Source organism: Acartia tonsa, chromosome 5 (genome assembly GCF_053477335.1).
Source record: "Acartia tonsa isolate MP-2025a chromosome 5, ASM5347733v1, whole genome shotgun sequence".
Taxonomy (NCBI): Eukaryota; Metazoa; Arthropoda; class Copepoda; order Calanoida; family Acartiidae; genus Acartia; species Acartia tonsa.
The window spans coordinates 50,404,862-50,427,383 of NC_137264.1; the positions used below are offsets into that span (position 1 = coordinate 50,404,862).

General features: G+C 32.4%; 1 protein-coding gene and 2 long non-coding RNA genes across 8 annotated transcripts in view; 2 read left to right on the forward strand and 1 right to left on the reverse strand.

Moving 5' to 3' along the window:
* The window catches only part of LOC145319743 (gamma-aminobutyric acid receptor subunit beta-like), a 51,562-nt gene extending 29,295 nt beyond the window's left edge, over positions 1-22,267 (forward strand). For all 6 annotated transcript variants that reach the window (XM_080162074.1, XM_080162076.1, XM_080162075.1 and 3 more), the window contains 4 exons: positions 15,147-15,227; positions 18,929-19,092; positions 19,465-20,250; positions 21,682-22,267. In XM_080162074.1, the coding sequence (XP_080018200.1) occupies positions 15,147-15,227; positions 18,929-19,092; positions 19,465-19,839 (620 nt within the window). In that variant the 3' untranslated portion in view covers positions 19,840-20,250; positions 21,682-22,267. The remainder of the gene's footprint in view (positions 1-15,146; positions 15,228-18,928; positions 19,093-19,464; positions 20,251-21,681) is intronic.
* LOC145319745 (uncharacterized) lies at positions 2,261-3,653 on the forward strand. The gene is made up of 2 exons (XR_013880011.1): positions 2,261-2,349; positions 3,095-3,653. It is a non-coding gene; the product is annotated as an uncharacterized LOC145319745 (long non-coding RNA).
* On the reverse strand, positions 8,801-13,106 carry LOC145319741 (uncharacterized). Its single transcript, XR_013880010.1, has 4 exons — positions 12,768-13,106; positions 11,830-11,898; positions 11,092-11,154; positions 8,801-9,714 (listed from the first exon to the last, which is right to left on the reverse strand). It is a non-coding gene; the product is annotated as an uncharacterized LOC145319741 (long non-coding RNA).
* Positions 22,268-22,522: the final 255 nt, after the last annotated feature.

The window sequence follows — 22,522 nt, forward strand, 5'->3', positions numbered from 1 at the left end:
AAAAGGCTTTAATATAAATTAAAAATAAGTTTGAGGAGAGGGGGGGAGGGGGAGTTGATTTTTTGGTCCATCCGTCGGTTCGAGGGAGCACACCAACTAAAAACACATATATAACTAGACCATTATCAAAAATTAATAGCTCTCTTACTTTTTATTCTTATCAGTAGTGAAGCAACTATTTAACTTACTACAAAATTTGAAAAGATGCTATTATTTTTCTGAACTTAATATTATCTTGTTATTGCTGCGCTACTTATATGGACATCATATATGAAACAAAATATGGAGAGTATGAAATGAGTTAGAGATAATAGACAACATTTGTCTTCTAGATTATCCTTTCCATTCCCCAACAAAGTGGAGTTTTATTTTTGACATATTGCACTTTTAAAAAGAAATATAACAAGGGGAAGTGCGCTTGAACATATTTTCACTATCACTTTAAAGGGGGGGGAGGGGGTGGGGGTTTTGTGGCACTTGGAATGAAAAAGTTTCATTTCAAGGATTTCGAGGCTGGGTCTAAAATTTCTAACAAATCATCTTGTATGTTTACATAGGAGTTATTCCTCCCCCTTTCATTAAAATTTACAGTGTTCATAAAAATTAGACAAAACTCGCCACGTTTTAATAGTTTTCCAAGGATAAGTAAGCTAGTTATCTATGAAAAACTCATATACTATAGTTATGAACCTAGTAATAGTGTCTAACTTTTTATCTTTGTGACGTAACAAAAATTGAAGGATAAGAGGGGAGGTGGGAAAGGAAAGCCCTAAAAAAGAGATGGATTTTTGTTACGTCACAAAGATAAAAAGTTAGACACTATTACTAGGTTCATAGTTATTAAAGGAAGCCTGCAAGAAATACCCCGCTCTAACTGCTAAAAGACTGCCACAAGTAGACCCAACACCCAAAATTTGAAGCCTCCAGCTTCAATAATAAAAAAGTTATAGACATTTTAAAATGACATTTTATAGTACATGAATATTTTGAAAGAATCTCAATGCTCATACGAAAATTTTCAAAATTAAAATGCAAAGCCTAGAAGCAAAATTAAAATCTCATCTTTGTCATAATTTTAGGTTGCCTGTAACTGATTCGATATTTACAATAAAAACACCCTTCTTTCTTATCAAAATCTCTCAAAAAAATTAAGTTTCTTTGTACGTTGCATAAAATATAGAGAGGTTTTTACTAAAGCCCAAAATCCCAACTTTTAAGGACTCTATCTTTAGCTATTTTATCTCTTAATAAATTTTCCTCTAAAAATACTTGATTAATTGTCATGAATCTTTGCATAACTGGCCTAAAACATCTAAAATAAATAAAAATGTTTTTCTACTTAAAGAAATTTTTTCTCCAAAATATTTATATAGAAGATAAACAGCTAAAATAAATATCAAATTCGGGGGAGGAAAGTAGTTGAAAGAAAATGACCAAAATTAGTTGACATGAAACTCTGGCGGACGATTTCTGCAACCAAATGTAAACATTAGTCAGCTGTTACTTTCTTTAATTGGTTGTCGGGAATTAATTAAATTTTTTTGTAAGCTAAATAAATCTATAATTCTAAAATAATTGACATGGTATTTTTGCCGTAAATTGTTGCCCCTAAAAATCACAAAAAGCTAAAAACTTTTTAAAAAATTCATTCAGTTGTTAATTGGTTACAACAAAAATGTTTTTTTTGTGTTTGCTATCTACTTATTGTGGCATTCTCGAGTGTTGGATAATTTTAATATATATGATTTTTAATATTCAAAAGTTGTAAAAGTTTACAATTACTTTAATTTTAGGTTATTGCCTGATAAAACAGAAAAAAATGCATTCCATTTTTATCCTTGCCCAAGACCCCCCTCCAAAAAAAAAAAACATAGTGAAACCTCTATATACATTTACACGCGGCTAAACCCCTAGAGGCCTCTAGTGGCACTTTAAATGTTTTTATTTATATTTAAAATATGTCTGTGTTAGGTTGACGTTTATGATGCGTTGGAATCTCTTTGTTAAATCGAGAAACGTAAAAAAAATTTAGATTTTTTTTATTTCTCTTGGGAGGGTGGTGGCACCCTCCCCCATAATAGTTATAAACCTTCCCGGAAGCTATGAGAAGCTACCCTGTTAAGGAGAACCCAATCAGTTCAGCGGTTAGCGAGATCCTTCGGTACAAACAAACATACAAAGAGACATCCTGTTACTTTAGTATAAGGATTCATAATATTTAGTCGTATCACAATGAATTACAACTATTTTTGTTTCAGGAATAATGACATAAATTTTATTTGATTTATAAAATCAGTAACACAGCCGAGCCATCAGTATTAGTTAACAGCATACACATTATCATATAAGGTAATTGAATAAAGTTATAATCAAAAAAGATGTTCTTATTACTTCATTTTTCTTTGGGGGGGGGGGGAGGAGATGGGTTGTCTCTTATTTAATCAAATTCTCACCTCACACCTTTAATTGCACAACCTGGAAGTCCTAACAGTTCACGGGAATGAGTGCTACTGTTTTGGGCCAAGGCATTCCCTATATGGGTATAGTCACTCGTGGCAACACCCCTTAAGGGGCGATTTGTTGTATTTTTAAAATGGCTTTTAATTGGTTATTTGTGGTTAGATTAGGTTATATTGGGTTAAATGATTGCCCTGCAGGGTTAGGCAATTGGCCCGCAGCTCAGTGGTTAGAAATAGGATAAAGCTACTGTGAAAATACGAAGAATCGCCCCTTAAGGGGCTTTACCACAAAAGGGACTATACCCTTTATTTTTTGGTGGGGGGAATTTATCTTGGAGCGATTTCTCTTGGTAGGGTAGTGTTACCCTACCCCAATATAGTTATAAACCTTCCCAGGACCTATGAGAAGCTACCCTGAAAGGAGAACCATATAGGATTAGCAGTTAGCGAGATCCTTCGGTACAAACAGAAAGACAGACAAACATTATGTTACTTTATTCTGCTAGATTTTAGCTGTCACTCTTTCTTTATTATAGCACTTCCTACCGTCCCAATCTGTACTGCTGGTTGGACGTAATTGTTATTTGATTTATATTCTTAATTTACGAAAAATTGATAATTATTTTTATTTTCAGATTAATTTTTGAAGGCAGATTGCAGACAACTTTGTCTCTTGGACAGTGCTAAAAACATAAAACAAATTATTTGAATACATTTGAAGTGATAAATAATCTGAAGTGATAATAAGCTGATAAGCGATATTTTTGTTCAATGAATGTTTCTGCAATACTGTGACATTTTGCTGTCATTAAGAAATGATAAATAAAAGATAATAAATGAGAAAGTTAAATCTGTTTATAAATCTTGTTGATGTTTTTTTAAGAAAACTTGTTTGTTTATTTTATTATTTTGACTGAAAACTAATTAAAATGATCATAATTTGTTAACACATAAATTAATCTTAAAGTGTCCTGGTTAGTTAGATTACGAGATCTCTATTCAACACAGGGATAAGTTAATGAACACGCCTTAGAAAAAGAGACTTTTCAATATCATACAAGAACCTAGATTTTTTTGGATTTTTATGATGCCTCTGTTTTTTAATATTGTATCAATATATGTATTGCCATTATGAAAATGTATTTTTTATTTTTCCGGAAAGCTAATAAAATAAAGTTAAAAACTTATTAAATATATTTTTACTTGTGCCATCATTAAATAAAAGTAAAGCAATGTTTGTCTGTGTGTACCTAAGAATTTTGCTAACTGCTGAATTGAGCAGTTCTTCTTTGCAATTAGCTTCTTATAGGTCCCGAAAATGTTAATAACTATTTTTGTGTATAATGCAACTCCCAGGAGATAGCCAATTGAAAAAAAAGATACCAATAAAAAAATTTTAATTTTGATTTCAAACTAAAATCAAAGTGGAGGGTCTACTTCATTCATTCATTCCCCTTTCATAAGTCCCTTATATAAAAGTACCAGGATGTGTATAGCGAAGGACCTCTAACCACTGGACTGGTCAAGGGAAGTCTTTTTTAAATATTTGGGTAACGAGTTGAAATGCTTACAATGCACTCTTTTAATATTAATCATTAACTTAGCAACAGGGATAATTCTTTTTTTTTAGCATGATAAATGATGTATAATAGGATATTTTTACTAGACTTGTATACATTTAAACTGGGTACTTAAATTGTTTGTTGGACCAAAAAGCTTAACTTTAAGGAAATGATATTACTCAAACCTTGATTGAATTGAAATTAAAGATGCTTACATCATTGTTTCCAGAATTTGCCGATAATCACTTGATCTCGTTCGTGCATAGACCCCTTTCACATTACTTTTTAGTAGCGAAGCTTCTCTATAATTAGTAGATTGTCAACATCCCCAATATTAATGAGCATGATAAACCATAAAACATCAATGGCGGTCGGCCTGGTTTTTGGCTATTTTTAATTTTTTTTACAATTTTCCCCATATCTAAGTGTGGTGTTTGTGATCTGATTTTCAAATTTTTTAGATAAGGTTGTCAAGAATACATTTCCGGCCGTTCTAATGGGTTTTTATGTATGTAGTCGAAACTTTTAGAAGGTTTTTGGTTATTTTTATATTTTACGCATTTCCTAGTGTTTCAAGTCTAATGTTCAAATTTTTTTATAATTATACCACGTTATTCAGAGCATCCCAAAAGTAATTTACTTTTAACAGTCAGTCTGTCGGTCATGATACAAAATTATAAAATACTTGAGGGAGGTTTCATAATTTTTCATTAAATATCTATGATTGATTTCAACAAATGTTTTTAAAATCTCCTTTGCCAATTTCTTATCCATGATTTGTATGTGCTTCGCTACTTATGGATGTTGTCATCTTTGTTGATACCTAACTTTATTTCCGCCTGTTAAAATGCAGAGTTGTTTATGTCCTATAGAGGGGAAAATTCCTGAAGAAAGGATATAAACTTGTGAGGTGTATCCAAGCAAAGAAACCTTACAAATGGTGAACAGTTAAGGGTCAACATTGCAATTATTTTAGAGCATAATTAACTATAAAACATTCATGATGGTCGGACTGCTTTTTAGCAGGTTTTTCTTTTGACATTTTTTGCGTTTTCTAATTTAGACAAAATTTATAATTATTTAAGAAAAACTTAAAGTTCATCTTATATTTGCACTTAATGCTTACCTGATATCACAAGTTACAACTCTACCAAAAAAATCACGAAATCCGTCATAAGAATGTTAGTAAAAGATGATTACTTCCTTGGTAATTGCCTTTTTTTTTTTAGAAAAACTAACTATTACATGGATGTGTTTAAATTTGCATGTCTGTTAAGCTGCACCTTCTGACATTTTTAATTAAAGAGTAACCTCGCTTCTCATTAACAACCTGATAGTAGCTTGCTATACTGGATACTGCACAAAAAAAGTCAAGTAATGTGCTACGACTACAATTCATGAGATAGTTGCATGATGTGCATTTCAGAAAACTGATTTCTAACTAAAGTACCTAATAAGAATATTATGTAAAATATTATTTTTATTACAATAAATAGCAATCAAGGGGGGAGGAGTTCTGACACGTTTGCGTAAATCTGGTATATAGGCTTTATCTTTGGACTGAGAGGATAGGTTATTAAAGATAAAATCATTCTTATATGATGAATTTTCCCAAGTTTTATGATATTTTGGATAGGCCTCCAGGTTCCGGAGCTTCAGACCTCCAGGTGGTCTCTGGACAGGTAAAAATGAAAAAAAAAATTTTTTTAAGAGTTAGAGGTCAACTTATAAAACTAAATATGCATCTTTTTGAATTTTATTCACATATTTGAAGAAAGAACATGCATATTTTGTTTTATAAGTTGATCTCAAACTCTTTAAAAAATTTTTTTTTTCAGTTTTACCTGTACAGAGACTACCTGGAGCTCCGGAACCTGGAGGTCTATCCAAAAAATCTTAAAACTTTGGAAAATTCATCATATAAGAATGATTTAATCTTTAATAACCTATCCTCTCAGTCCAAAGATAAAGCCTATATACCAGGTTTACGTAAATGTGTCAGAACTCCTCCCCCCCTTAGGCACCAACAAAATAATTATCATGCTGTTTTTTGGGTAACAGGACAGCCGTTTATGTTGAATATGTACCAAAACTATGATTTTCAAGTCTAAGTTGATATATTTAAAACTACCTGGTAGAAAATTTAAATTCTTTCAAATTTATGTTCTATAGACTACCCCTTTTAACATTCAGGTACCAATTATGCAGCTGATTATTCTAGACCAACTGAATATTTATTATCTAAAACTCCTCAGAAAAGGCAACAAAACCTTTTAGCAGTATTTCATTGGTTACTAGCAGCTACGCACATAGCCTTTAGGGATGATGGGTTAGGTTGGGAAAATCGACTAAAGCAATCCCAAAAACTTTTTGAAGCTTCACTGACAAGTACATAAAATTCAGACAAGTGTCTGCCGTAGGCACCCCCAAAAATTTTTTCGTTTTACCCCCCCCCCCCAAACAATTTTGGGGGGGTAAATAAAAATTAAATTACCCCCCCCAAAAATTTTACCCCTGGGGTAAATTTTGGGGGGGTAAACCAAATTTACCTCTTCCAACAGATTACAGGGGGGGTAATTACCCCCCCCCCCCCAAGCAAATTTTACCCCCAAACTTTAGTGAAAAGAATAGCGCCGCTCTTATTAACAAGGATGACAACCATAAAAGCAAAGCATTGAAACGCTAGGACAATTGCACATTTACACTTGTAGAGTGTCAGAACTGAAAATTAGAATATAAATGTATAAGTCTAAAAAAATTATACGTAAATTTGTTAAAAAACTGCTGTGATACAGGATATAATTTAAGGACATAGGTACTTACTTTTTTAGTAATTTATTATAGAGATGGTTCACTTATAACATTGTACTTTGTTGTCCTAGGAATCAGTATTCCAAAAATCAGATCAATTGGATAATTTTATCACATAGAAAGGTGGGGGGGGGGGTGAAATGTGGTGACTTGTGCCACGACATACCAGCAATTTTATTTTGGGTGCAACTCCCTTAGTTTTAGAGATAATTGGGTAAAATCTTTTTGTATCACTAATTACCACAAGTTTTAATATCTTTCTAAAAACGGCGGCGGTACCGTTTCAATATTTTTAAAAGCATAGGAGAAGCACTGAATTTAAGATATACCTTGATTAACAAGAATTTGAAAGTCCCCGCAGGGTTGCTTGTAAGGGGAAAAATAAAATAAAAAATAACATGGTCTCAAATGATTCCTAATTGCCTAATTCTGTGAGAAATGCATTACAACTTTTTTTTGAGGCGGCGTAAAACGGCGGGAGCGGTGGTACCATCGCGGTTTTTTATTCAAAAATATTAAACAGACCGTCCTAAAAAGATTTTGTTTTAATATCTTAAAAGCACAGAAGAAGCACTGAATTTAAGATATACTTTGATAAACGAGAATTTGTAAGGGTAAACTTTTTTAAAACAAGGATGACAACATCCCTATGTAGCAAAGCACAAAAAATCATAGATAGGAATGCGTACAAGTAGATTTAAAGGGTATTTATTTAAATCAAGAATAGATTTATTGGATAAAATAAACACGAAACCTTATTTTATTTTGTATGATGACGATGGTCAAAGTAAATTACATTAAAGATGCACATAACAATGGGAAAAATTATTTTGATATTGATATCCCAAAAAAGTTTTAAAATTAGATAAAAAAACAAAGATATGGGGAAATATGTAAAACATATAAAAATAGCCAAAAACCTGATAAAAGGCAGTCTGGCCGGTATGGTTGTTTTCTTAAAACGACAGAAAATTTAATTTTTATATCCTTAACTTAAAAAATTTCAAAAATCGGACCATATACACTGAAGATATGGAGAAAAATGTTAAAAATATAAAAATAGCCTAAAACCTGCTAAAGAGGCAGTCTGGCCATCATGGTTGTTTTCTTTAAAAGACTGGAAATTTAATATTGATATCTATAACTGAAAAATTTTTGTAAATCGTACCATAAACACTGAAGACTTGGAGAAAAATGTGAAAAATTTAAAAATAGCCTAAAACCTGCTAACACGGCAGTCTGGCCGTCATGGTTGTTTTCTTTAAAAGACAGGAAATTTAATTTTGATATCTATTAACTGAAAAAATTTAGAAAATCGGATTATAAACACTGAAGATATGGAGAAAAAAATGTAAAACATATAAAAATAGCCTAAAACCTGCTAAAAAGCAGTCCGACCGCCAATGATGTTTTATAGTCAATTGTGCTCCTTAATGATGGAAATGTTGTCAAAAAATTTCAGCATTCTATCTTTTATAGGAGCTGAGTAAATTCCATTTCCCCCACAGCGTTACGGACGGACTGACGGACAAAGTGAATTATAGAGTAGCTTTGCTACTAAAAATAACATGGTCTGAAATGATTGACACAACCAAAAAGATTTTACCCCATCATCTCTAAAACTAAGGAAGTAGCACCCAAAATAAAATTGCTGGTATGTCGTGGCTGGCACCAGTTACCACATTTTACCCCCCCCCCCCCTCTGTTGTTAAAAAAGTTAAAAGTAACATGTTTAAAATGGTCTTACGGACATTCTAGTAATGATTACAGAGTTGCTACGCTTTCTAAATCGTATCTAATTACTACAGGAACCACCATGCAAAGTTTGGAATCAAAAGGAAAGTTTTAATCTGTTTAAACTTACAGGAGGTAACTGTCCATTATGTACGGAAGATGTACTGACAGATGGACCAGTTCAAATTATAGAAAAGGCTTCGCTTATAATAAATTATATCAAAAATTGCAAAATACATACTAAACTATATTTTATTTTTTGAAATAATAAAAGTTGAAACTAAACATGTAAACAAAATCTTAATTATGCAATGAAAATCAAGACAAAAAATTATAGTATTTCAACAGTTATAGTTGTGAGGTGAATCTTTAAATCATTGTGATGGTGCGCTAAATCGGGGCGCGCCGAATTTTAGCCAATCATAGCGCGGCATATCATATAATGCTGAGCTGTGATTGGCTGAAATTCGGCGCGCCCCGATTTAGCGCACCATCAAAATTATTTAATGATTCAGCTGTGGAAAATACTTTGAAAGTATTTTTTTATAGTAAGTCTTATTAAATTAATTAATTACATGCCTGATTTGAATTAAACTTTGATAACAATACTAATGATAAACTAATCCAGTGGTGTGCATTAGGGAATGAAGAGGAATGTCAACACCCCCCTTAAAATAAGAATCAGAAAACCTGCCTTACCATTTTTTCATTCCCTTTTTTTCAAACCCCCCCTTGTGAATGTATGTGCACGCCACTGAATTAATCATTTTGCTTAAATATTTATCTGTGGTTCAACACTAGAACTTTAACCTTTTTTCTAATGGCTGTTACAAAATAAGAAACATAAGAAGGTATGTAAAAAGGTATTGCATCGTATTAAATAAAGCTTTCCGCGGATGTAAAAAATTAGTTTTTAATCTTATGATTGTACATTTTTATATTCGTAGAAAACTGGATATAATACAATGTTTTACATAATTAATCGGATATTTTTCAGTTTCCAATCAAAACTGGAATAAAATATTTTTCTTTTCTTCTATGCTTAGAACTTATGCACTTAGATTGGGGTTTCTCGTCATCAAACCTTCTTGTTCTGCCACAAACCACCGCTGTTCATCATACCACTTAATCCATTTCTTCACTTCTACCTAAAATATTAATTTATTGAAGTAATCGACAGATACCTAATTAATCTTGTATCTGAGGAAATAAGACAATGGACGATAAATTCCTCTAATCATAGTAAACAAAATTACCCTTTATGTAGATTAAAAATGTTTATACTACTAGTTTCTACCAAAATTTCTAATAAAGCAAATCTGATGACATTTTAATTAAAAATAAGGATGACAACATCCATAAAAGCGAAGCTCTGAAACAGTAGGAAAAACGGACATAAACACTTGTATAGTGTCAGAACTGAATAATCAGAATATAAATTTAAATAGTCGATTGAAGTTAATTTGTTAAAAAAACTGCTTGATACAGAATAATGTTTATGAACATACTTACAAGTCTTAAACTTGATTATAGAGTTGTTTCGCTTGTAATATTGTACTTTGTTGTTCCAGAAATCAGTATGCCAAAAATCAGATCAATCGGATTATTAGATCACATAAAAATTTGTTGTTAAAAAAGTAAAAAAAATCAACATGTTTGAAATGGATGTACAGACATTTTGGTTATGATTATAGATTGCTACGTTTTCTAAATTGTACTTAACTACCACCGGAATCATCAAGCAAAGTTTGAAATAGATAGGACAATTCTAACATGCCTAAATTGACGAAAAAGTTATCTGTCCTGGACGGACAGACCAACCCTAATAATAGAAAAGCTTCGCTTTTAAAAATATATGAACAGTATTATGTGTATCTGTGTGTATCAAACAGAATGCGTTGAGACTGTTATTTTGCCCAGTCACAAACTCAAAAGGGGACTTGCACGAATGAGACCTAGTAATTCTAGACACCTTCCAGCATTGATCTTTGGTATTTTTTAGTGAATATACTAGGTTTATGTCTAATATTTGGTTTATTGTCCATGGTTTTATATGATTTTTTAAAAATGTTAAGCATTTTTGGTGCAATAATGCTTTGTTGAGTTTAAAGGACAAAATAAAAAAAACACGGCAAAATTCATATAATGCTGTAAATTACAAACGTACATTAATTATACTGTTTACAATAATACAAGTTACAAACCCTTATTATAAATAGGTATAAATTTTTCTCTTGAAATACCTAATACTTATGTGTTGAAGCTTTTGAAACAACAGTTTGAACAACAAAATATTTGATGAGATTTTATCAAAAAATGCTTATAGTTTCAAAGTGACAAAGTTTTTTCATATAAAAACATGAAAAAAAACCTAATTTTTAGTCAATAATCCAAATATTAATCATAAACCTAGTAAAATTCACTGAAAAATACTAAGAATCAATGCTGAAAGGTGCTTAGAATCACTTATTCTAATCCGTGCATAGTCCCCTTTAGGAGTAGCTGTGCTATTAAAAATGACTTACCTTGGAGGATGTTAATTCCAACGCAACTGCAAGGCTTTCTCATTAGACCCTCATTTCTTGTTACTAAAACAACACAATAATTTAAAAACCAATTGTGAGTAAAAATCTTAATGATAATATTAATCCTCCCAAAATCTTATTGTAAATTTTGCTAAAATAATAGGAGGAAAAGTAAGAGTTCACAAATACTAAGTAACCATAGAGTTATGTGATTAAGATTTGAAAACAGGATTAGAACGCTGAAATTAAGCATTTTTTTATTTACTATGTCTCAATAAAATTTTTATTCTGTTTATAGGAACCATTTTAAACATCTTTAGTTATGAAGCAGAGTTTTGTCCAGATTTGAACCTATCACCTTCGCGACAATGAGCAGGTGTGCTACGTGTTACGGCCACAGGTTCAATAGTGATATATGAATATAGACAGACTTACAGTTTTGAAAGAAAAAATAATGTCTAACCTTTCCGAATTGGACTTAGTATTTGACATACGAGGCGCACAATCTTTTTTATTAATCTGTTATATCAATTTTAAGATTATTTGAACAGTATTCCGTCTTATGGTGTGGTAAAGCGATAACAAAAAAGTGTTGGTTAAGTTTTTCTCTGTCTTAATGCATCCTTGAGCTTGCGAGAAAATTAGGAAATTTTGCTTGGAAGGGGTATACTTGTTGATCGCGGGGGATGGGATGGAGGGGCAGAAAGAGGCATTTTTAATCATGCGTTATAATATTACCTTAATAAACATATTATTTTCTTCCTGTCTACGTTTCAAGTTTCATTACTGGGCATGGATTTTCTTTGTCTGAATGAAATTAAAAATTGAAAAGGTAATAAGTATAAAGTGCAAAAAAAGATTTTAGATCAAAAACTTATAAAAGACAAGGAAAGTTGATTTAATTTTTGACCCCCTTTTCCGGATTCCATAAATACACACTATTAGTATTTGTTTCACCTATAGACAATACAAACGGACTGACAGACCATATGATAAATAAAGTAGATATTTGTCAAAGGAAAATCTTTAACCAAAAAAATCAGCCATTTATTTGGAATGACAGTTGAAATAATAAATTTTTTCAATATAAATCAAATGGCAAGAGAATTATGAACAGACTGACAGACCAAATAAGATACAGAGAAAATCATATGTTCATCGTTAAAGCAGACATCAAAAAGAAAAGTTAGCAGTCGAGTAAATAAAATTTTTCATAAAAAAATAATGAAGGGCCAAGAATTACTGATGGACTAACAGACCATGTTACTTATAAACTGAAAACTCATTGTTATAGGGAATATTCACGTAAGTTTTAGACGCCAATCTTAAATAGCAGCTATGATATTTACATTTCGCACACATCTTTTCTCACAGACGGACCGGACGGACAAACATGAAATACCAAGTAGCTTCGCTTCAGAAAAAAGACGGATCATGGAAAGAAAACGAAGTTGCGGGTTTCGTCATATTTTCACAGTAGCCTTTCTAATATTTCTAGCCCCTGCGGGGGGCTCTAGCCCTGCATCGTATATTTTCTAACCCTGCAGGGCAATCATCAACATTTACTTAACCTAACCTAACCTAAAATAACCTTTCAAAAGCTACTGAAAAAACGATGAAACCCAACAACTTCGATTTCTTTCCATGACCCAAAAAGATTAATTATTTCAACCTACCTCTAAATACTCTGAAGATAAACGCATTGATTTATTCATTCTATAAAACTCTGTAATATTTTGATATTGTTAGTGCAGAATCTAAATAGGTCATCCTATTTTAAAAAGTAGTAAGGGTTTCTTGTCTGAAGTTTAAGAACTCAAGAACTGTTCAACCGATTGGGTTCACTATTTTAGGTAAGCTTCACATGGGTCCTATGATAGTTTTGGGCAATTTTATTTTAGGATTGAAGTCTTGGAAAGTTTTAAGCTATTTTTCTAGACCCCTATATGCTAGGGGGTATAGCCGCTAGTGTTAATTTAAAACATTAGGTATGTGCCACCTACAACACCAAATTGTTTTTCTTCTTTAAAGATTTTTGATAAATCTTTCATCGTAATGAATATGTATATTGACTATTGCCGAGAGAGCATAGTTGCCAGATTTTTTTCAGATGTAAGTGTACTAAATAGGTTTACATTTTGGGGGGGAAAGAGAAAAAGGAGAGGAGGAATCGAAATAAAGGGAAAGTGGTTTAAGGGGGGGGGGGGTTGCTAAACTATCTTAAAATAAGAATTACACTAGCGGGTACGCCCTTAGTGGCCTCTAGAGGCACTTGAGGGAGGGGGGTGTCGGCATCCCCCCCCCCACCTTTCAATTGTAATTGTGAAAAGAAAAATTTTTTTATGGGGGGGGATTTTATTAGGGGTTAATTCTATCAGGAGGGTGGTAATACCTTCCCCGAATATAGTAACAAACCTTCCAAAACCTATAAGCAGCTACAAAATGTAAAGGAGAACCATAACAGTTCAGTAGTTAGCGAGATCCTTCAGTACACAGACTGATATCCTTTTACTTTTAAGGATATTAAAGAAGTACCTTGCTTTCCCTCTATTTACATTTGTCAAAAATTAGGTCAAAAAAGCGTAACTTACGCGCAAACAGGGTACATATGGCACCGCTACGAGAGAGACCTGATATATAAGACAACAGTGACAAAAATAAAGATATTTTCACTCCCCATTAACTTATTTAAACTCCTCGTAAAGTATATATCCTCCTCTCCTACTCACCATATCTTCCATATCTAACTTAACTTAATAATTGGTAAAAAATAAATTCATAAGAAAATTTTTACCTATTCAAAAATATTCAAAAACTAAAGAAATTGTTAATGGAGATGCTTCGCTTAAAACATTGTACCTACTGCGGCTTTGCATGTAAGAAATTGAATTATAAAACTACCATTATATAAAAGTTTGCTATCCTCTCCCTCCCTATTATAGCAACCCAGTAATTTTCAAGTAGAAATATTACTTTTAACTTAGTTATCTATTAATTAAAATAAAATTACTTTATCACAATTTTAAAAATGTTGAAAATATCTGTAATGTTTACGACGCCATATTGATATGAAACTGTCTGCTTTTCTGTAAATATTATCGTGCTTTTTTTTTAGATATTCTTTGTATAATATTAAAGTCGACGAAATTAAATATCAAATAAGTCTTTTTGTTAAAAAATAACCTTTGGAGTTTTTAAAAAATAATTATATTTTTGTTTTAATTCGTCGACATATTTTTATTAGTTAAAAAACTACAGCTTCAGATACACATCACCACCTAGCGTGAAAGTAGGGATTTTAACAGTTATTGCAAAACTCTATCAATTTGATGAAAAAATAATGAATTCTTTCTCGGTTATACCTGAAAATTATAACTCAAATGCTAAACAAAATATGTATGGTTACTGGCAACCTAAAAATATGACAAAGATGGGATTTTAATTTTGCTTCTCGGCAACGTAGTTAATTTTTAAAAATTTTCATAGAAGCATTGATTTTCTTTCAAAAATTTCATGTAACACAAAATGCCGTTTTAGAAGGTCTGTAACTTTTTTGTTATTGAAGCTTGAGGCTTCAAATTTTGTGTATGGGGTCTACTTGTGGCAGTCTTTCAACAGTTAGAGCGCTGTATTTCTTGCAGGCTTCCTTTAATTTTTTTCCTTGAATTGAAGCTTAAGCTTAGTGGTATTATATTTATAATGGCATTGCAACACTACTGACTCACAAATTAAAATTATATAGAAGCTTTAAAATTTAAATAGATTAGATTTGCTTCCTAATTTTCGATTTTATCTCAAAAAAAATGTCTTTATATAATCTTGAAAAAAAATATTTCATCTGAGTAAATACTATTTGCCTTAAATATTATTGATAATATTGCATCCTTTACTAGTTGATAACAATACATTTTTTCTTCGGATTAGGCATTTTTCCTTCGGATGAAACATTTTTTTAGCTTGGCAATATTTAGAATAAATTATTATCTATTACTATTGAACATTGTCTTTAGAAATTTATACATATGTTTTTGGTGTTAATTTGATTATTATTTTAGCTCTGCCGAAAATCTCGTATGTGAAATCAATTGATGTGTACCTGGCTGCTTGTTTCTTTATGGTCTTTGCTTCACTTATAGGTAGGTCATGTGACTAGTTATAATTGATGTGTACCTGGCTGTTTGTTTCTTTATGGTCTTTGCTTCACTTATAGGTAGGTCATGTGACTAGTTATAATTGATGTGTACCTGGCTGCTTGTTTCTTTATGGTCTTTGCTTCATTTATAGGTAGGTCATTTGACTAGTTATAATTGATGTGTACCTGGCTGCTTGTTTCTTTATGGTCTTTGCTTCACTTATAGGTAGGTCATGTGACTAGTTATAATTGATATGTACCTGGCTGCTTGTTTCTTTATGGTCTTTGCTTCACTTATAGGTAGGTCATGTGACTAGTTATAATTGATGTGTACCTGGCTGCTTGTTTCTTTATGGTCTTTGCTTCACTTATAGGTAGGTCATGTGACTAGTTATAATTGATGTGTACCTGGCTGCTTATTTCTATATGGTCTTTGCTTCACTTATAGGTAGGTCATGTGACTAGTTATAATTGTTGTGTACCTGGCTGTTTGTTTCTTTATGTTCTTTGCTTCACTTATAGGTAGGTCATGTGACTAGTTATAATTGATGTGTACCTGGCTGTTTGTTTCTTTATGGTCTTTGCTTCACTTATAGGTAGGTCATGTGACTAGTTATAATTGATGTGTACCTGGCTGCTTGTTTCTTTATGGTCTTTGCTTCACTTATAGGTAGGTCATGTGACTAGTTATAATTGATGTGTACCTGGCTGTTTGTTTCTTTATGTTCTTTGCTTCACTTATAGGTAGGTCATGTGACTAGTTATAATTGATGTGTACCTGGCTGTTTGTTTCTTTATGGTCTTTGCTTCACTTATAGGTAGGTCATGTGACTAGTTATAATTGATGTGTACCTGGCTGCTTGTTTCTTTATGGTCTTTGCTTCACTTATAGGTAGGTCATGTGACTAGTTATAATTGATGTGTACCTGGCTGTTTGTTTCTTTATGGTCTTTGCTTCACTTATAGGTAGGTCATGTGACTAGTTATAATTGATGTGTACCTGGCTATTTGTTTCTTTATGGTCTTTGCTTCACTTATAGGTAGGTCATGTGACTAGTTATAATTGATGTGTACCTGGCTGTTTGTTTCTTTATGGTCTTTGCTTCACTTATAGGTAGGTCATGTGACTAGTTATAATTGATGTGTACCTGGCTGTTTGTTTCTTTATGGTCTTTGCTTCACTTATAGGTAGGTCATGTGACTAGTTATAATTGAGGTGTACCAGGCTATTTGTTTCTTTATGGTCTTTGCTTCACTTATAGGTAGGTCATGTGACTAGTTATAATTGATGTGTACCTGGCTGTTTGTTTCTTTATGGTCTTTGCTTCACTTATAGGTAGGTCATGTGACTAGTTATAATTGATGTGTACCTGGCTATTTGTTTCTTTATGGTCTTTGCTTCACTTATAGGTAGGTCATGTGACTAGTTATAATTGATGTGTACCTGGCTGCTTGTTTCTTTATGGTCTTTGCTTCACTTATAGGTAGGTCATGTGACTAGTTATAATTGATGTGTACCTGGCTGTTTGTTTCTTTATGGTCTTTGCTTCACTTATAGGTAGGTCATGTGACTAGTTATAATTGATGTGTACCTGGCTATTTGTTTCTTTATGGTCTTTGCTTCACTTATAGGTAGGTCATGTGACTAGTTATAATTGATGTGTACCTGGCTGTTTGTTTCTTTATGGTCTTTGCTTCACTTATAGGTAGGTCATGTGACTAGTTATAATTGATGTGTACCTGGCTGTTTGTTTCTTTATGGTCTTTGCTTCACTTATAGGTAGGTCATGTGACTAGTTATAATTGATGTGTACCAGGCTATTTGTTTCTTTATGGTCTTTGCTTCACTTATAGGTAGGTCATGTGACTAGTTATAATTGATGTGTACCTGGCTGTTTGTTTCTTTATGGTCTTTGCTTCACTTATAGGTAGGTCATGTGACTAGTTATAATTGATGTGTACCTGGCTATTTGTTTCTTTATGGTCTTTGCTTCACTTATAGGTAGGTCATGTGACTAGTTATAATTGATGTGTACCTGGCTGTTTGTTTCTTTATGGTCTTTGCTTCACTTATAGGTAGGTCATGTGACTAGTTATAATTGATGTGTACCTGGCTATTTGTTTCTTTATGGTCTTTGCTTCACTTATAGGTAGGTCATGTGACTAGTTATAATTGATGTGTACCTGGCTGCTTGTTTCTTTATGGTCTTTGCTTCACTTATAGGTAGGTCATGTGACTAGTTATAATTGATGTGTACCTGGCTGTTTGTTTCTTTATGGTCTTTGCTTCACTTATAGGTAGGTCATGTGACTAGTTATAATTGATGTGTACCTGGCTATTTGTTTCTTTATGGTCTTTGCTTCACTTATAGGTAGGTCATGTGACTAGTTATAATTGATGTGTACCTGGCTGTTTGTTTCTTTATGGTCTTTGCTTCACTTATAGGTAGGTCATGTGACTAGTTATAATTGATGTGTACCTGGCTGTTTGTTTCTTTATGGTCTTTGCTTCACTTATAGGTAGGTCATGTGACTAGTTATAATTGATGTGTACCAGGCTATTTGTTTCTTTATGGTCTTTGCTTCACTTATAGGTAGGTCATGTGACTAGTTATAATTGATGTGTACCTGGCTGTTTGTTTCTTTATGGTCTTTGCTTCACTTATAGGTAGGTCATGTGACTAGTTATAATTGATGTGTACCTGGCTATTTGTTTCTTTATGGTCTTTGCTTCACTTATAGGTAGGTCATGTGACTAGTTATAATTGATGTGTACCTGGCTGTTTGTTTCTTTATGGTCTTTGCTTCACTTATAGGTAGGTCATGTGACTAGTTATAATTGATGTGTACCTGGCTGCTTGTTTCTTTATGGTCAGATAGGTGAGTCACGAGGCTTGTTATCGAGAACACTACGATGTTTTCATGTAGAAAAATGAACATCAACCTTAGAAGGGTAATGTAGTTTTAATCGGACACACAGAAAACTGTCCCGAATTTGTATTAATTTTGAGGAACAAGACTCCAGTTACGTCATATTTTTCTTTCCCGAAAAAGGGAAGGGGGAAAGAAAAAAAAGGAAGGGGGAAGATAAAAGAGATGGGGGAAAAGGGGGTTTTCCCCATCTCTTTTGAAGAGATTTTCTTCCCCACTTCCCTTTTTCGGGAAAGAAAAATATGACGTCACTGGAGTCTTGTTCCTCAAAATTAATACAAATTCGGGACAGTTTTCTGTGTGTCTTTTAATCGTAATGAATAAATAATCATCAAAACAAGAATAAGCAAATTATTTGAAGTTTTTCCTCAAATTCCGAAACCCCTCCGGCCCTTTATTTTTAGATAATTTAAAAACTTTAGGTCAGGTTGATGCATAGGTATAACACAATCCCACCTTATTTATTTTTAGTTGAAAAATAGATGGAAAGGAGGGGGTAAAGGTTTAGTCGACGGGAACTTTGAGGGAAAGTACAATTTTTTTCTCAATATTTTTTTGTTTACTTAAAAAAAGGGCTAATAACGTAATATAATAAATACATGTATGTTTTTTTAATCAGCGCAGAATAATGCAATATTCAAACATTTTAAAAGATATATCTGGAAATTGAATGATAAATTGTGTAAAGTTTTTGAATAAATCTCTTTAAATCAACACTTTATGTACATAAATCAACTTTCTTCACTTTTTTTTCATGAAAATTTAAAATTTTAGAATATGCAAGTGTTGGCTATATGGCCAAGAGAATACAAATGCGGAAAAACCGGTTTCTGGCCATTCAAAAGATGGCCGAACAGAAAAAGAACGAGGCAATCCATTCTAGCAATGCGAACATACACGAGGCTGTCGCTAATGACCAGAATCAACCCAAGCAAACTGTAAGTATATAAATATTTAGTAGCACAGCCAAACTATAATTAAGTACCCACGTTTTTCTCTTTTACTATTTATAATGCTAGCGGATATGTCCCTAGCATCTAGGGGTTCTATTTTCAAAGGGATATGGTTATGCTTAAGCTAAAAACAGGCGCAACTCTTGTAGTAGTGTAAAGATTTAGTTCAAAATATATTTTTTTTATAAAAGGTCTAAATTACTTTGGTTGTAGTTCCATGGATGCTTTCTATTGGGGCTTTGTTAATTTGAAAAGCTTGAAAATGCTGTTTAATTATAATATTAAAAAAAGTAAAATTCATCAATTTCCCATTCCAAATTAAAAATTTATTTTTACTTTAATCAAACTTATTTTTAGGAAATCCGAATGAATATGCACATGCGGACACCTGGTGGTATGATTCGTGGCGGTGGCCAGGGGGGACCTCATGTCGGCTTCAGCACCGGCCCCAGCAGCCGACTTCTGCCCAACAACCATAGTGGCGGTCCTGGCGGCGGTGGCGGGCCTCACATGCGGCCGCCCGAGGAGCTACTGCTGCACCAAGCCCCGCCTTTGTTACAGTGCAAAAAGAATCTGCAAAAAATGGGCGGGATATCGCCGTCGGACATTGACAAATACAGTAGGATTCTTTTTCCTGTCAGTTTCACGTGTTTCAACCTGATGTACTGGATTATCTACCTAAACATATCCGAGGAGATAGTGCCCGACCTTGTTCTGCTGGGCTCCAGCTGAAGACTGACCCGTAGGCTGCGGCGTAGCCGCCGTAGAACGCAGCAATTATTCAGTTTAGAAATATTTAGGGCAGGCCACACATCTCCGCAATCATTTGGGTTGAAACCAATATTTATGCACACATATAAATTCAATAATGTATGCGTGTATTGAATCAAAAGTGCTATAGTTAAAAAAAATAAAAACTCTGACTACTAAAGATAATTAGCTTTGTGATATAGCCATTATTTTGGAGTTGCTGCACTTGTAATATAATGTATAAGTGATATAATAGTTCTTACTAGAGGATAAGCTGTGTAAGAGCTCCAGAATGGTTCATCTCACAGGGTTGAGTATCTAGCAAGCTGTACACCCTGTACAGTTACATTTTCATACAATTATTCATCACATACAGCCAACACATTTTTACAGGTAAAAAATATTGTTTTAGTGTTAAAAACTACAGCAGGGCTCGACGGTCGCGACAAATCATCAAATTTAAACCCGTTTGGATGCTTTATATTTTTTTTAAAAAAAGAGGGATTATCATTTTTTTTCAGGTTTTGACTTCCAGCTGTTTTTGGAAATTGTAAAAGGTTAATTTCCCTAAAACTTGCAGGCGGCTGCTCAGCCCTGAATTATACAGCCCTGAATTCATCCCTTATATTAAATTTTTAAAAAGTTTAGGTAACCAAACTTAATTAGTGCTTTCTCTCAAAGTGAAAAAGGGTGAGGTAGGTTGTGCTAAAATTCCGTAAAGTTGTCAGTTTTTAGAGTTCTACTTCTATTTTAAATTCTTAAAACTCACACCTTTACGGAATTTTAGCACAACTTACCTCCCCCTTTATTACTGTCACCACGTTCATTTATTTTTTAAATGAGTTGAAAATAAGGAGGGTTTCAATACTTAGCCCCTGCTGGTCTACCTAGTATCAAATATAACCTAACCTTACCTGACACACAAAATAATACTGAAAACTAAAAACTACCCCTATGTTATTTTCAATTTATTTAAAAAATAAGGGGAGGCGTTTCTGTTCAAAATGAGGCACTTTATGGAAAAACATCACATATTCTTTTAGACTTATTGAATAATTTAAAAATGAAAAAATATAAGTAGGTGATCTACTGTCTCTTCTAGCGATAAAAAGGAATTACAAAACATTTTCTGAAACCCATAAATAGTTCCTTCGGCCATTTTATCTAAATTACACTGCCGAAACAGACACAAAACATTCACTAAAACAAAACAAAAACTTTTTACTTTTCCACTCTAAAGATTCTTCCTGTAGAAAGTTGTTGCGTCATGAATATTTCATTTTATATCAACTTTACATTCCTTTCTTTTGGCGTTTTGTTGAGATTTTTAAGTGTGTTAATTACATGAATATAAGGATAGGACAACAGGCATCATATTTCATCTTTTAAATATTACATGTAACATGCTCAAAACTAAATTTATCAAATAAATAGATTAGGGAGGAAGGAGACAATGGGCTGTTTATTAAACTAGTTTCAAAGTTTTATAATAACGTATTACTAATTGTAATCTACAGATGGACTAATTTTATGTATCATGATTGGAGATACACATAAATTTATCGACCATTGTCTTGTCCCTGAAATTTAATAATAAACATCGTTATGGCTTTTGATTATTATTTAATCCTTCATTTTACAAGTAATAGTTTTTCAATTACTTGACACATTCAATGTCTAAATATTTTTACAAATATGTGAAATCAATACATTTGAAATAAAAAAAATAAAAGGATTAGTTGAAATTGAAAATTTGCAGATCGTAGATTTATTAATGCAAAACTAATATTAAACGTTTTTTTCTGAATTTTTTTTTCTTTTCAGGTTTGTAAGAAATGTGGAGGCTTTTTTCACATCACATTATCACTCATCTCTCATTATTGTATCCAAAATTATCCTCAGACAAAAATCCGCCAATTCCGCAAAAGCATTTTTTTATGTTTGAAATATTTTTTTAGGGCACCTAGACAAAAATCATAGAAATACTTGTCATAAGACTTAAATATTGTTTTGTTTATAAAAGAAACACAATTCATATATGTATATTATTGCATAAAAAGCGGATTTTGTCGAATGAAAAGATAATCTAAAGCGCAGGTTAAATGTTATGTTGTTTCAAGTTAAAATAAAATTTATCAATTATGTTAAATGTTAAATTTGATATATGCAAGTTTTATATAAATACTTTTAACTGCTTCCTAGGTTTAATATAAAACTAATAATAATCATTTTTATTTACTATAAATCTAAGTTTTCTAAAAGAAGAAATGAAAAATGCTATCTCAAACAAATGGTGCAAAAGGTGGAGTGTTAAAAATATTAGCATCTTGTGGTTGATACTTTAATAAATATTTATCTATGTACAGTTATAAGCTTTTCCAAGCAACATTTAATCAAAAAAAGAAAGAAATTATTCTTAATTAAAAATATATAGGCCAGTTATAAGTTAGCTACACTGTGAGATATAAAACAAAACAAGTTTAGGATCTTCTGCAGTTCACGGTAAAATATTGCTGGTAACGAATATTGCAAAAAATCTATGAATTTTAAAGGCTGCTAACTGCCAAACAGCTGAACGTGCAGATCATGTCCGCACACTGTTTAAGGCGGCATAAAAAGCCTACAAATAATCTGGAATAGCCATAAATCAATAATGCATAATTTT